Source organism: Eschscholzia californica, unplaced genomic scaffold (assembly GCF_041429995.1).
Source record: "Eschscholzia californica isolate CP2 unplaced genomic scaffold, dmEscCali1.0.p SCAF_5, whole genome shotgun sequence".
In the NCBI taxonomy this organism is placed as follows: domain Eukaryota; kingdom Viridiplantae; phylum Streptophyta; class Magnoliopsida; order Ranunculales; family Papaveraceae; genus Eschscholzia; species Eschscholzia californica.
Window position 1 is genome coordinate 49822126 of NW_028238472.1, and position 13472 is coordinate 49835597.

Sequence of the window (13472 nt, forward strand, 5' to 3'; positions counted from 1 at the left end):
ACTTTAGTTAATTATAATATTTTAAATAAGATAAATAATAAAAACCCAATTGGTTAATTCAAATAAAATATAAATCAAATTGTTTATAAATAGAATTATTGTAAATATTTATAAGTACTTGCTGATTGTAATGTGTTGAATATCTAATTTTCAACAAAACCTAGACCCTAAATCAGTTTCAAGCAAATCGTGAAGGTGTAACTCCATGACTACAAGTGTTCTTATCTCCTCACGGCCTTCTACGGGTAGACGAATGGTAAGGCGGGGGAAGCCCTTACCACGAAAAGAATATGGATCTTCTCCAACAAATAAGTATAAGTTGAAAGCAGCCCTAACCGATAACAAAGTTTTGGTCGGAACAACACTTCATCTTCTCTACTAAATGAGTCACTTGGAGCAAATATGATTCGGTCTCCACACGGATCTAAGCAAATTGATGGTTGGGATAAAGTGTGAATATCTGGTGAAGGTATAATATTCATATCAGGTGGAGGTACATTGGGTAAATCCAAGATTGGTATTACGTCTCGGTTACAAAAGTTCCGGACTGAATATGTTTTAATTATTATATGTTTATAATTAAAATATAATTAAAATATACTGAATATGTTTATAATTAAAATATAATATTAAAACTTACACATAATATTTTAATTATAATTAATATATAATTAACACTTATGCATATAATTAAAACATATTAACAATTAAAACATATGATAATATTAAAACATATAGTTATTAATACATAATATTAAAACATATAAATATTAATATATAATTTTAAAATATAACATATGATATTAAGATATAACATATTAATAATTAAAATATAATATTTTAATTATAATTAACATATAATTAAAACTTTTACATAAATTCATTATCAAAACATATACTAACTTTTTCAGTGTATTAACATTATTAAAACGTAAATCCATAATTAACACATAACAACTCATTCAAAGAAAATTCTAAAATTTATACTTAATAATAATTAAAATATAATTAATACAACAAAGTAGCACCGATATTAATTAATTTTACGACAATCTGTGAGATTTCATACTAAGCTTTTAGAGAGAGAGAGAGAGAGATTGATTAATGAGAGAATTGTCATTAGTAATTATCACAAGAGCTTTAGCTCATATTTATACAGTCTTAGTGAAGCTAGAGAGAGAAAGAGAAAAACGGTTATAACAACCTATCATAGATGATATAGGCACCCTCATCACTTCTCTCCTTCTACTAATCCACTTACACTTCTCTTACACTTACATATACTTCACTTATACACTTCACTTACACTTACACTCCCCCTCATTCTGATGAGCAGTGAGAAATCAGATTGGAGTAGAATGAAACACCATGAGGGAGCTGAGAAGAGACCTAAATAGAGGATTAGATAGGCCCTTGGTGAAGACATCAGCAAGCTGCATAGAGGAGGAAACGAACTCCAATTTTAGAATTCCAGAAGCCACTAACTCCCTAACAAAGTGATAATCTATCTCCACATGCTTAGTTCGAGCATGAAACACAGGGTTCATAGCAAGATGTTTGGCTCCCATATTGTCACAATAAAGTTCAAATGTGCCTGAGTGAGATACTCCTAAGTCATTAAGAACATAAGAAATCCAAAGAAGCTCAGAAGAAGCAAAAGCCAAAGCTTTATACTCTGCTTCTGTACTTGATCTTGCCACTGTTGGTTGCTTCTTTGAGGACCAAGCAATGGGAGTAGAACCAAGAAATACACAATAGCCTGAAGTAGACCTCCTAGTGTCAACACACCCAGCCCAATCAGAATCACTATAAGCTTTGAGAGAGGTAGTATCTCCTGCACAAATTGGAACACCAGAGCCTAAAGAGCCTTTAAGATACCTCAAGATCCTTTTAACCAACTGCAAGTGAATATCAGTAGGAGAATGCATGAATTGAGCCACATAATTGACACCAAATGAGATATCAGGTCTGGTCATTGTCAAGTACTGCAACCCACCAACAAGACTTCTATTGAGAGTGGGATCAGACAATGATATTCCATCATTAGCTGATAATCTTTTACCAAATGGGATAGGAGTGGCAATTGGCTTTGAATCCAAAAGATCAGCTTTTTGGAGAAGCTCCAAAGTATACTTCTGCTGTGTTAACAAGAGATTAGAGTTGGGAAGAATATTAACCTCAATTCCCAAGAAATAATGAAGTGACCCCAAATCTTTCATAGCAAACTCAAGACCCAAAGTGTCAATGAGAACTTGAATAGCAGATGAGGAAGAACCTGTCAATATAATGTCATCAACATAGAGCAGAAGAACAATAGTATCCAATCCCATGGTGTATACAAACATGGAATGATCTGTAGAACTCCTAATAAACCCATATTCTTGAAGAAAATCAGAGAATCTTGTGTACCAAGCTCGAGGAGCTTGTTTTAAGCCATAAAGAGACTTGTGAAGGTGACAAACCAAAGAGGAATTCTCTGAATCAATGAAACCAGGTGGCTGCATCATGAACACATCCTCATCAAGCACTCCATGGAGAAAAGCATTGGATACATCCAACTGCTTAATCAACCATTTGTTTGTAACAGCCATTGTGAGCACTACTCTTATAGTAGAAGACTTAACTACTGGACTAAAAGTCTCAGAGTAGTCCAAGCCATTTAGTTGATGAAACCCCTTAGCCACTAATCTGGCTTTGTACCTATCTATACTCCCATCTGACTTCAATTTGGTCTTATAGACCCACTTACAGCCCAAAATGTTCATAGATGGAGTAGATGGAACCAAGCTCCAAGTACCATTCTTCTGTAAAGCATCATACTCTTCTTGCATAGCCTGGCACCAGGCAGGACTCTTAGAAGCCTGTTTATAAGTAGTTGGATCAGGAGGGATATCTAAGAGACTAACAAATGCCTGAGGTAATGGATGACACACAGAGAAATGTGAAACAAAATCTGGCAGATACTTTGGTCTATGAATGCCCATTTTTGATCTTGTGGTCATAGTATGAACAGGTGGAGCAGGTAATGAGGAAGCAGAAGCATCACTATTCTCTGTAATAGGACCAATATGGGATGAAGAATGTGAATCTTCTTGAACTTGAACAGACACAAAAGGCTGAGATGCAGAAGAAGAAGATGGCACAATTGGAGCACTTGAAGAATCATTTGAAGTGATAATGGGAAGCACCACTTGAGATGGAGAATCATTAGGACATGACAAAGAATCTGAATCACTATTAAAAGGAAAGAGATTCTCATCAAAGACCACATGTCTTGAAAAGTATATTCTTCCAGTACTCATATCAAGGCACTTGTACCCTTTATAAATCGAGCTGTACCCCAAGAAGACACATCTCACAGACTTAGGACTCAATTTGTCTTCTCTAATAGCTCCTAAGTGTGGATAGCAAGCACATCCAAACACTTTGAGCATTGAAAAATCAGAAACATGACCAAACAATACCTCATAAGGGGATTTTCCATCTAGGACTTTTGATGGTAATCTGTTTATAATGTAGGAGGCTGTATCAAATGATTCAAACCAATACTCTTTAGGCACAGAAGCTTGAAAAGCTAGAGTATTACCCATCTCAGTGATTTGCCTGTTCTTTATCTCAGCTCTACCATTTTGCTGAGGAGTATAGGGACAAGAACATCTTAAAGAAATCCCATTAGCATCTAAAAATTTCTTAAACTCTCCTTTAGAGAGTTCAGGAGCCCCATCTGTTTGAAAAACTTTAATAGAAGCTGAAAGAAGCTTTTCAAAAGTCAACTTGAATTGCTTGAAGCAGTTGAGACTATCTGACCTAAGCTTCATAGGATAAATCCAAAAGTATCTACTATAGTCATCAACAAATAGAATATAATACCTTGCTCCTGATAGAGATGTAACAGGAGAAGGTCCCCAGATATCACAATGAATCATATGAAGAGGATTAGGGGTAATACTAGATGAAAGTTCAAAAGGTTGAGCCTTGCTCTTACCTAATTGACATGGCTCACATACTCCTAAGGATTCAGAAGAATCAAGAGTAATTTGGGCAGACTTATGAAGAGTTTCAAGAACACTTTTAGGTGTATGTCCAAGTCTTTTGTGCCACAAGACTAAGGATCCCTTAACACTTGACACATATGCTTCTTCATGAGAGATAATAGTGTCAAACTCAATGGGATATAAGTCATTAAGCATAGGACCAGCTGTTAAAATTGTTTGAGTGGCTAAGTCTTTAATGTCATAGCCCCATGGAAAGAACTCCACTGAACAATGGTTGTCTCTGGTGAATTTAGATACAGATAATAGATTCTTCCTTAATTCAGGTACTACCAAAGTGTTTTTCAGCCAAAAATCATGAGAATTGGATTGTATTTGAACATCTCCTGAACTAGTAATAGGAATAGATTTACCACTACCCACTAGAACAGATTGAGAACCTAGATAAGGTTGAGATGAGGATAGTACCTTAGAGTTATTGGTCATATGGCTAGAAGCTCCTGAATCAGCTAACCAAGTACCATCTGAAGCACAATTGGGTTTGACAGAAGCAGTAAAACATTCCTCAACAATAGCAATATTACATTCTTCCTGTTTATGCTCATCAACCTTATCATCTTCTGATATATGTAAACCAGCAAAGGCTTGAGGATGAGCATACTTATCTTGTTCATATCGAAATCTACACTTATAAGCTTGATGACCCCATTTTCTACAGATTCCACAAGGAATGCTTGAAAAATCAAAATTAACTGCCTTTTGATTATGCAAATTTTGATTAGAGCTTGTATTGGAATTAGAATTTATATTTGAATTTCGATTTGTGTTTGAATATGAATTTGTGTTCGAATTTGAGATTGTATTTGAATTCGACTGTGAGGCTGAATTTTGTGTTCTAATATGAGAATCATTTGATTTCATAGTATTTGTGTTGGAATATTGTCTTGAAGGCTGATTGTGGTTGAATTTTGAGCCAGACTGATTTGATCTATAAGAATTTGTGTTTGAATATGAATTAGGTTTTCTATTTTGAGATGTTTTGACATAATATGCTAGTTGATCATCTTGATCTTGACTCAAAAGCCATTGCTCATGATGAAGAAGCTTAGATCTAAGCTCAGGAAGTGTAATATTATCTGTTCGATTATTAATTGTAATTATGAATTGATTGAATTCTTTACCTAAACCAGATAAGATGATTCGAATCATCTCTCTATCAGAAACTCTATCTCTAACAGCAGTTAACGAATCAGCAAGAGATTTGAGTTTACGAAGGTATTCACTTACAGAAGCTGATCCTCTTTTTGTATTTTGAAGTTGACGTCGAAGAAGATCTTGTTTAACTTCAAACTCCTCTGTATAAACTGTTTCTAAGTAACTCCAGATCTCTCGAGAAGTTTGAAGACCTAGAACATCAGCTGAAATTGACTTAGAAAAAGTTGCTTTTAGGCAAGATTTGACGAAGTTATCTTGTTTCCTCCAATTGATATAATCAGGATTAGGTAAACTTCTTCCTTCTGAATCAATGATCGAACTATCTGGTTTAGTAACAGATCCATCAACAAATCCATATAGATCATTGCTGATAAGAATAGCTTCAAATTGATCTTTCCAAACCAGGAAATTCGATTCATCAAGTTTATCTGAGATATAATTTGTTATATTCAAAGCTGGAGAATGAGATTTAGAGATTGAAGAAGATGAATTTGATCGATCTGAACTTTCGGCCTCCATTGCTGAAGCTTGAATTTCGAAAAAATTTCTTAACCTAGACGCTCTGATACCATGTGAGATTTCATACTAAGCTTTTAGAGAGAGAGAGAGAGAGATTGATTAATGAGAGAATTGTCATTAGTAATTATCACAAGAGCTTTAGCTCATATTTATACAGTCTTAGTGAAGCTAGAGAGAGAAAGAGAAAAACGGTTATAACAACCTATCATAGATGATATAGGCACCCTCATCACTTCTCTCCTTCTACTAATCCACTTACACTTCTCTTACACTTACATATACTTCACTTATACACTTCACTTACACTTACACAATCAAGCCTTACTTCCCCTTCATTGCCTTGTTTAACGCCAATAAGTCCCATCTTCACCATTGCTTGTTGAAAATCCATGAAAAACATAGCTTCATTCATGGCATATGCATTCACAATTGGTCTTGTTCTTGGTCCAGCAAATAAGGTTTGATCAGAACTAAGAACTCCAACTTTTCTTCTTAATGCATTATAATAATTATTATCAAAAGTTGTTTTTGTTTCGTCGAAAGATACTTCTGTTTTATCACCAGCTGTGCATATTTTTGATAATCTTGCTGCGAAATTTGAATCAAGAGATGGGTCTACGTCGTTTGTTGAGTCGAATTTGCTTAGTCGGTTCTTGAAAGCGGAACAATGTGTCACGCCTAGCGTATGTGCACCTATTTTCATAACAAATTTATTGAATTTCAACTTTAATTTAAGTTATATGTTCATTTGTGAAAATGATTAGTGGTGTAAAGTGGGTCAGTCTAGACTCGACCTTGACCCAAGGCAACCTGCGCCAAGATCAGGCTTGGCCCAAGTCAACTCGAGCCTGGTCTGGGCTTGGCCCGAGCGAGTTGAAGCATGAAATGTGAATATCAAAATGAAATGGTAGTTCTTCATTATATCATGCTTGCTACTCCCCCATTTCAACAAAAAAATACCTTATAGTAAAGTGACCACCATCCACTCCTACATCCGATGTGGGACTAACATTCCAACAACCTTCTTCTGGCACATTAGACTTGGAAGACTGTCTTCTCCTCTACAATGGGACCTGGATTTGGTTAACTTGGGCTCATGATACCATTTGTAGATGGGGTCCATGGGCCTTACTTGGTCCAAAGTGGTCTCGAGCCTATCTTACCTCAGAAACTAGCTTTTTAAATTCGAGACACTTACTACTAATGTGAGACCAACACCAATACATACTACTTTATGTAACCCAATCCCACATTGTGCGGGAAAAAAAAAGGTGTGGTGTCCTTCATAAGAGATTAGACACTGTGAGAAATACAAGAATGCAGTTAATTACCTGATAAAGCAACCATATCTTGAACATTAAGGCCATGCTGAGAGAACAAGGTGATGAGTTGGGAGCTGTTGAAAAAGGTAGGAGGCAGCTTCATTGTATCCTCTATCTTTGACCTTCTTCCATCTTTCCTTCCTTTTGGTATGTCATATATTGGCCCCCCTGACTGCACCATTTACCAAAAATTATTTGTTATGCATACATTGATAAATGTTTGAGACAAAACTCTAGGAAACAGTATTTTAACCAACTAAAGCCGTCCATTAGTATACATGCCTCCGAAAGGCTTACCCTTCACCTTCGAAGAAAGGGTGGGAGTTGCCCGGTTCCTTCACGAACGAAGTTCCTAATCAACAAGGGTTCGTAGAACGAAGCGTGTACAACTGGGGCGCAACCCCACTTTTTTGTTCATAACGGATATTTTTTAGAAAAATGCTTCTTTTAGTTTCTAACAAAAACCCCCTTTTGAAGAAGATTGATTAATTAGAGAAGATTGACATTTTTTTGAAACGATAAGATTCGAATACGAGTCTCTCAAGTGGATAGACATACCTCTTCACACTTAAAAAGAGGGAGATTTGCTGTTTGGACTCCCTTTCGTATAATTGACTTGCTGTTTGGACTCCCTTTTTCCAGAGTTGCATTTTGGACTCCCTTTTGATAGAATCACCCGGGAATATTCCGTCTCTAAAGTTATACTTTAAACAATTCCTACTTTACCCTTTTATAATCAATATTGCATTTTGGACCCCCTGGTTTATTTAACCCATCTTCTTCTTCTATCTTTAACTCATCTTCTTTCTCACAAACCCTAATAACTTAATTACTTAAATTGGCCTTTAGGATTTACAAAATATCTAGCTGAATTAGTTAATAAACTAGTGTTTCCCTTCTTCTCCTTAAGAATCCAACTCCCAACAAATCTCCCCCGAGATTTCTGCCGCTATTTTCTTGAGCTTCTTCAAGCTCCATTTTAATGGAGGAATGGAAGGGACCAATAATAATAATAACTGTTATATATGTTGTTGCAACTCTCTATTGTCCTGCTTGTTCAACTAAATTGTGTCCTAGTTGTGATGTTGCTTTACATTGTAAGGAGATAACTGAGAAACATAAAAGATCATGCATCATCATCCGCTCATCATCATCTGAAATTAATACTAGTACTAGACCACCTTCTTTGGAAGTTGATCATCAACCTGATGATGATAACCCGATTACTTCACTATCTATCGATTTAGAAATTGACCCAATCACGGGAGTACTAGTAGAAGTTTGTGTACCTGATGATGAGACTTCTTCACTATTGTCTAATGAGAGAGATGATTTAATTTCATTAGGAGCAGATGAACATCAAAAGGAAGCAAAATTGGACCCGACTGTTGAATGGTACAGGTGCTACTCATATTTGTTCCCTCTCTCTAGAAGATTAATTAATGGGTGTTTTAGTAGGAGGTGGCTTTGCCATACATGCATTTTGGATGGAAATGATGGAATGAGTACTCAGATTTAATTTCAACAAAAAAAAGTACTCAGATTTGAATATTTGTTTTGGGTTTTTTGGGCTTACCCCCTCAAAACTAATCATTAATTGAGTTTACCTCCTTCAGTAATTAGTAATTGAGGTTACCCCCTTGAATTTAGTGTTTTTAGCAAAACTGCTAAGGACATGTTTGGTATAGGACGATAAAATCGCAAATTACAACCAAAATCAATCTTTACAAATCTTATTACCGACCAAATCAAACAATAAAAGTAAGGTGGAATAACTACGAGGAATCATATTGAAGGATAATTGTTCTTGGTAGTCATATTTATTTCACATACGCCAAACACAACCTTTGTGTTTTTGTCAAAAATAGTAAACCTAAGGGGGTAAACTCAATTTCCCATTACTGATGAGGGGGTAAGTTCAAAAAACCCATTTGTTTTCTTTCTTGTTCTAGAGATCCTTTGAATTGTTAAAAAAATAATCATTTGAATTGGTTTTTTAGATATTTGTGGATTAAGTAGAGGATAAAATAGTATTTTCCCCTCTAGAAATGTTATATTTAACTTTTTGTTTGAAAAAGGGAGTCCAAAGTGCAACTCTGGAAAAAGGGAGTCCAAACAGCAAGTCAATTATACGAAAGGGGGACCAAACAGCAAATCTCCCAAAAGAGTTTCGATACAAGATTGACATACATACCCAGAGAACAGCTTCTATTGCTGCCATAGCAACAATATCAGCACAAGAAACAACACCAGGACATTGATCCTCTATTTGCTCCTTTATGTCGTCGATGACTTCGAACCCTCTTAGGCTCAAATTTGCTGGGGAGTCCTTCTCTGCTTTGTTATCCTTTGTTGAATCTAGTAGTACTGATCCATCACAACCCTAATTTCATAATATATATTAGTTAGAGTTATATGTTAGTCACATCTTCTTCTAGTGCAATTAATTTAACATATTTAGGGGAAAATTGGCCAAAACTCCCTTTGAATGATCTATCAATTTTTGTAGGTTTCAACTAGCTCTTCATGAGTAAGCAGTTTGCACAAATTCACATACATTATATATGATTTGCACAAGTGTTTGCACAGATACACATAATTAGCAGGTTTTCGTAGAGTCTAAGCTTAAAGAATTGTCGGTACGTCTTTTTAACCAAGACTAACAAAATATTCATGTGCCCAATTTACCGATCATAAAAGAAAATGAGTGACATTGTAAAATTGAGGTTTTCTTTGGTCAATTTGACAACTAAAAATCTTAGAAAATTTAGTTGTAGAATTATTTTTAGTCTTTTACAACAGTTGGAAAGGCTAGCCTAACCCTAAGAATATTTGGTTGGGTTTGGGTTTATTAGATAGTAAATAGACCAAGGAAAGCCTATGTGCTTCTAAGGCTCTTTCACATTGTACCTACTCTCGAAATTAGTTCTACAATCTCAATACAGGCGCACTCTCGTTTACCACCCACCTTACTGTCTTGAATAAGACAAGAAGTAATATCATCTTTTTATACCTTTTTGAAAGGTATGAAAAGACTATATCGCCCATTGTTTTATTATCCAACGCATGATAGAGCATGATAGACGGTACACGAGGAAGTCAATGAGGGTGTACTTCAAACACTTCTCTAGCTATACATGTGAAAAACAATGAAAAAATAAATAAATACACTAGCTAAATTGTCGAAGGACTGAATCTTCATTCAAATACACCATTAAAAGTATAGGGCAGATACTATGTCCGACCAAAATATCGTCCGGCCAATAAGTTAATTTCTCTCACTAAATCTTGTCGGGCTACGTACCTGGCCGGAATTCGGCTGGACATAGTGACATTTTCCATTAAGAAAATTCATGAGAGTTATGTAAAAGAGAGAGTGAGTTGGTTGGTTTAATTATATATACACCTCAACAAAGCAATCATGGAAGTGCATTCTAACAAGACCAGCAGCAAGAGTAGGATCAGATTGTAAAGCTCTATTAACAGTATTCTTCACAAATATTTCAGCTAATGGACAACTCATTATATAATAACCCATGCTTAATCCATCTACTACCCCAATTCTTGACTTCACTAATAAAACTCCTATTAACAAACACCACACTACCAAACTTGAACTAATCCTTCTTCTCTCCATTTTAGTCTTAATCACCTAACTCTCTCTCTCTCTCTCTCTCTTTAGATTTCTAGCTCTTCTCAAATGTACTAACTAAGGATTTGAGAATGTTCAAAGATGTAGAAAGAAAAGAGAAGAGATGTAACTACATATATACTAGAGAGTGGAGAGAGAGAGAGTGTGTTAGTGGTGCATTATTATTGTGTCCACCTAGCTAGGGAAAAGATTATCTGAAATAGTTTACCCACACTAAAATTAACCATTTTGACTCTAAATTAAGTTATGATTTTGCATGGGTGAATTCGACCAATACTTGATTAACATCTTTGCATGTCATTACTCACTAGATCATATATAATTATTAGGGTTAGATTAGTGATCTAAATTCAACTATGTGACTCCACTAAACTAATTGAGGTTACTTTAAGAAATTGTATTGTATGATCTTGTCGGCTGGAAGTGCTCAAAAGGGCCAACAAGCAGGGGTAGTCGGGCAGACCAAGGATTTGAGTCGGCCGGTCTGCTGGTCTAGCCAATATAAATTGCACATATCATAGGGATCAAACTGCCAAAGACCCCTCGGCTGAGCGGTGAGCACTTGTTTCACTATCCTCTAGGTCAGGCGTTTGAGGCACTTGGGTTTCAGGTTCCCTTAAAAAGCCTGCTGACTTCTACAAAAAAACAAAAAAACATAGTGATCAAACTTAAAAGGGCCATTTATGAAAATAAGGTAGAGAAAAGAGCCAAATGAAGACTAGATAGAAAATAGATGGTCAAAGAGAAATTAATTAAAAAAAGAACATGAAAAATGTCACCGCCGCGTTCTAGCGTAGGTTGTTTCAGAGCAAGTTAAACAAGGACCCCTGACTAGAGCGAGGGACAACCTATAGCTGGCTCCGCCCTTGCCAACAATCCTTGAATGGAGTGGAGTGCTCCTTAACTTGGGACTTTACATAAAATATTTTAGTACAAGGGTTAGAATAGTGTTATGGATTCATCAGAAAAAAAACACCACAAAAAACCATTTTTTTTAAAGCAGCATACTTTAAAGAGTATGACTCAGTGTCTCGAATCCCTGACACAGAGAGTGAAAACTAACTTAATGACCACTTCAGTCAAAGGTTGTTGACAAGTACCTGTTTTTTGTTGTGTCAATTACCTTATTGTGGTTGAGGCATGCAAAGAACATGCCCGGCAAAACTTTCCCCTTGCAATTTAACCACATTACAACTACGAACTGACCCTTTATATGACATATGCCTTTATCACAATAGTTAAATACTGTAGGCATTACAAAAAAAATCTCATTATTCGGCTAAACTCGAATAAAACATCGAGTAAATAGAGTAATTACAGTGAAGGAACTAATGAGTTGGTGTGGATGGACCAATTGTACTATAGTGAAAAAGGTGACCATAAGGGGAGGTGGAAGAGGATAGTGATGGACTGATGGTGGTAGTGGTGGTGTTAAAAGGAGCTGGTTCCCATTTTGACTTTTTTTTTTTTTTTGAGAATTCCCCCATTTTGACTTTTTTTTTTTTGTTGAAAGACCCCCATTTTGACTTAGAACTCAAATCAATCGTTTTCATCTTTTTAGAAGTGGAAGTTGGTTTGTTTTGATATCTAGCTAGCCACAAATTAGGTCTTTTTTTTTTTTTGTTGAAGAAGCCACAAATTAGGTCAAGGACAATATAAAAACATTACTTTATTCTTAGTGCAGTTTAGGCGTCTCACAAACAAAATAAAATAGAAATGATGGTGAGTACTTCAAAACCACAACTTCATTGCACGCCTATAATCTATCCATTTGGTTATGAATTATAGTACATCATTTTATTACATTCCTTCTTCTCCCTTACACCAAATTGCTTTCACTTTCCATAAATAGAACCCTAGCTAGGAATTTGTTCAATTGTTATTGATCAATTTTGTAGATAGTTTAGGTTTTCATATTCATTTTAGTCGATTTTTTTATTTATATAAAGATTTTTATTTTACTCTCTCGACATTAATTGGTAATTGAATTTAGTAACTGGCAATCAAGCTTATCTCTTTAGATTTTTGGAATTGGCAAAATCACTAAAATCATGTTTGGTCTGTAGATGTAGAATCAGTTCGAGGCAAATGTAACTATATGTTGTAGTTGAGAAACATACTGAATAGAAAGAATAAAATAAGAAAAAAGTCACCCAAGTAAACTCTTTAGACATTCTACCAAAACAACACAATTGTTATAAAACCATATAAGAAAGTGCGCACTCAGACCTCAATGAGATAATATAGCAAACTCGTTTTCTCTGGAGAAAAAAGAAGACGAGAAAGAAAATTTATTAAGTACAAAGATGAAGAGGAGGAGACAAATATTCAAAACCTCACTAGTTCTCAAAATTACTGGGTCAGGTTTTGAGAATCAAATTTTGTCTCATTTTATCTTTCTTTCTTCTCTAGTTCATCTTTATTTCCATCTTCATCTTCTACCAGTTGGGAAATTCTATTTGCAATGCTCTACTTGTTAAAGATAATGTATTTTTCAATCTTGACTTGGTCAACTCTTTGCGACCAAGTTTGGTTAAAGGCAATGCCTTCATACTTGGCATAAAAACTAAGTTTGAGGGTAATTTTCACACACTTTTTTTTCCTGTCTCCAAAATCTAAAACTAAATCAGACCCTAGATCTCCGAATCTAAATCCCTAAACACCATCTTCATCTCATGGGAATCATCAAGATCACCGGTCACCTACGAGCTTTGAAACGGGTTGACCACAACGATTTTGTGCACCAACTCATTGGTTTCTTACCCTCAAACT

General features: G+C 35.4%; 1 protein-coding gene across 2 annotated transcripts; it reads right to left on the reverse strand.

Moving 5' to 3' along the window:
• Positions 1-961: 961 nt before the first annotated feature.
• On the reverse strand, positions 962-10872 carry LOC147540161 (peroxidase 47-like). Of its 2 annotated transcripts, XM_086643507.1 has the most exons (5): positions 10455-10872; positions 9243-9431; positions 7058-7220; positions 6039-6419; positions 962-1053 (listed from the first exon to the last, which is right to left on the reverse strand). In XM_086643507.1, the coding sequence occupies exons 1-5, from the start codon at positions 10683-10685 to the stop codon at positions 1034-1036; spliced, it is 984 nt and encodes a 327-aa protein (XP_086499633.1). In that variant the 5' UTR covers positions 10686-10872; the 3' UTR covers positions 962-1033. The 2 variants fall into 2 exon arrangements, with proteins under 2 accessions (XP_086499633.1, XP_086499632.1); XM_086643506.1 differs by lacking the exon at positions 962-1053 and having other exon boundaries at positions 5822-6419.
• Between the last annotated feature and the right edge of the window lie 2600 nt (positions 10873-13472).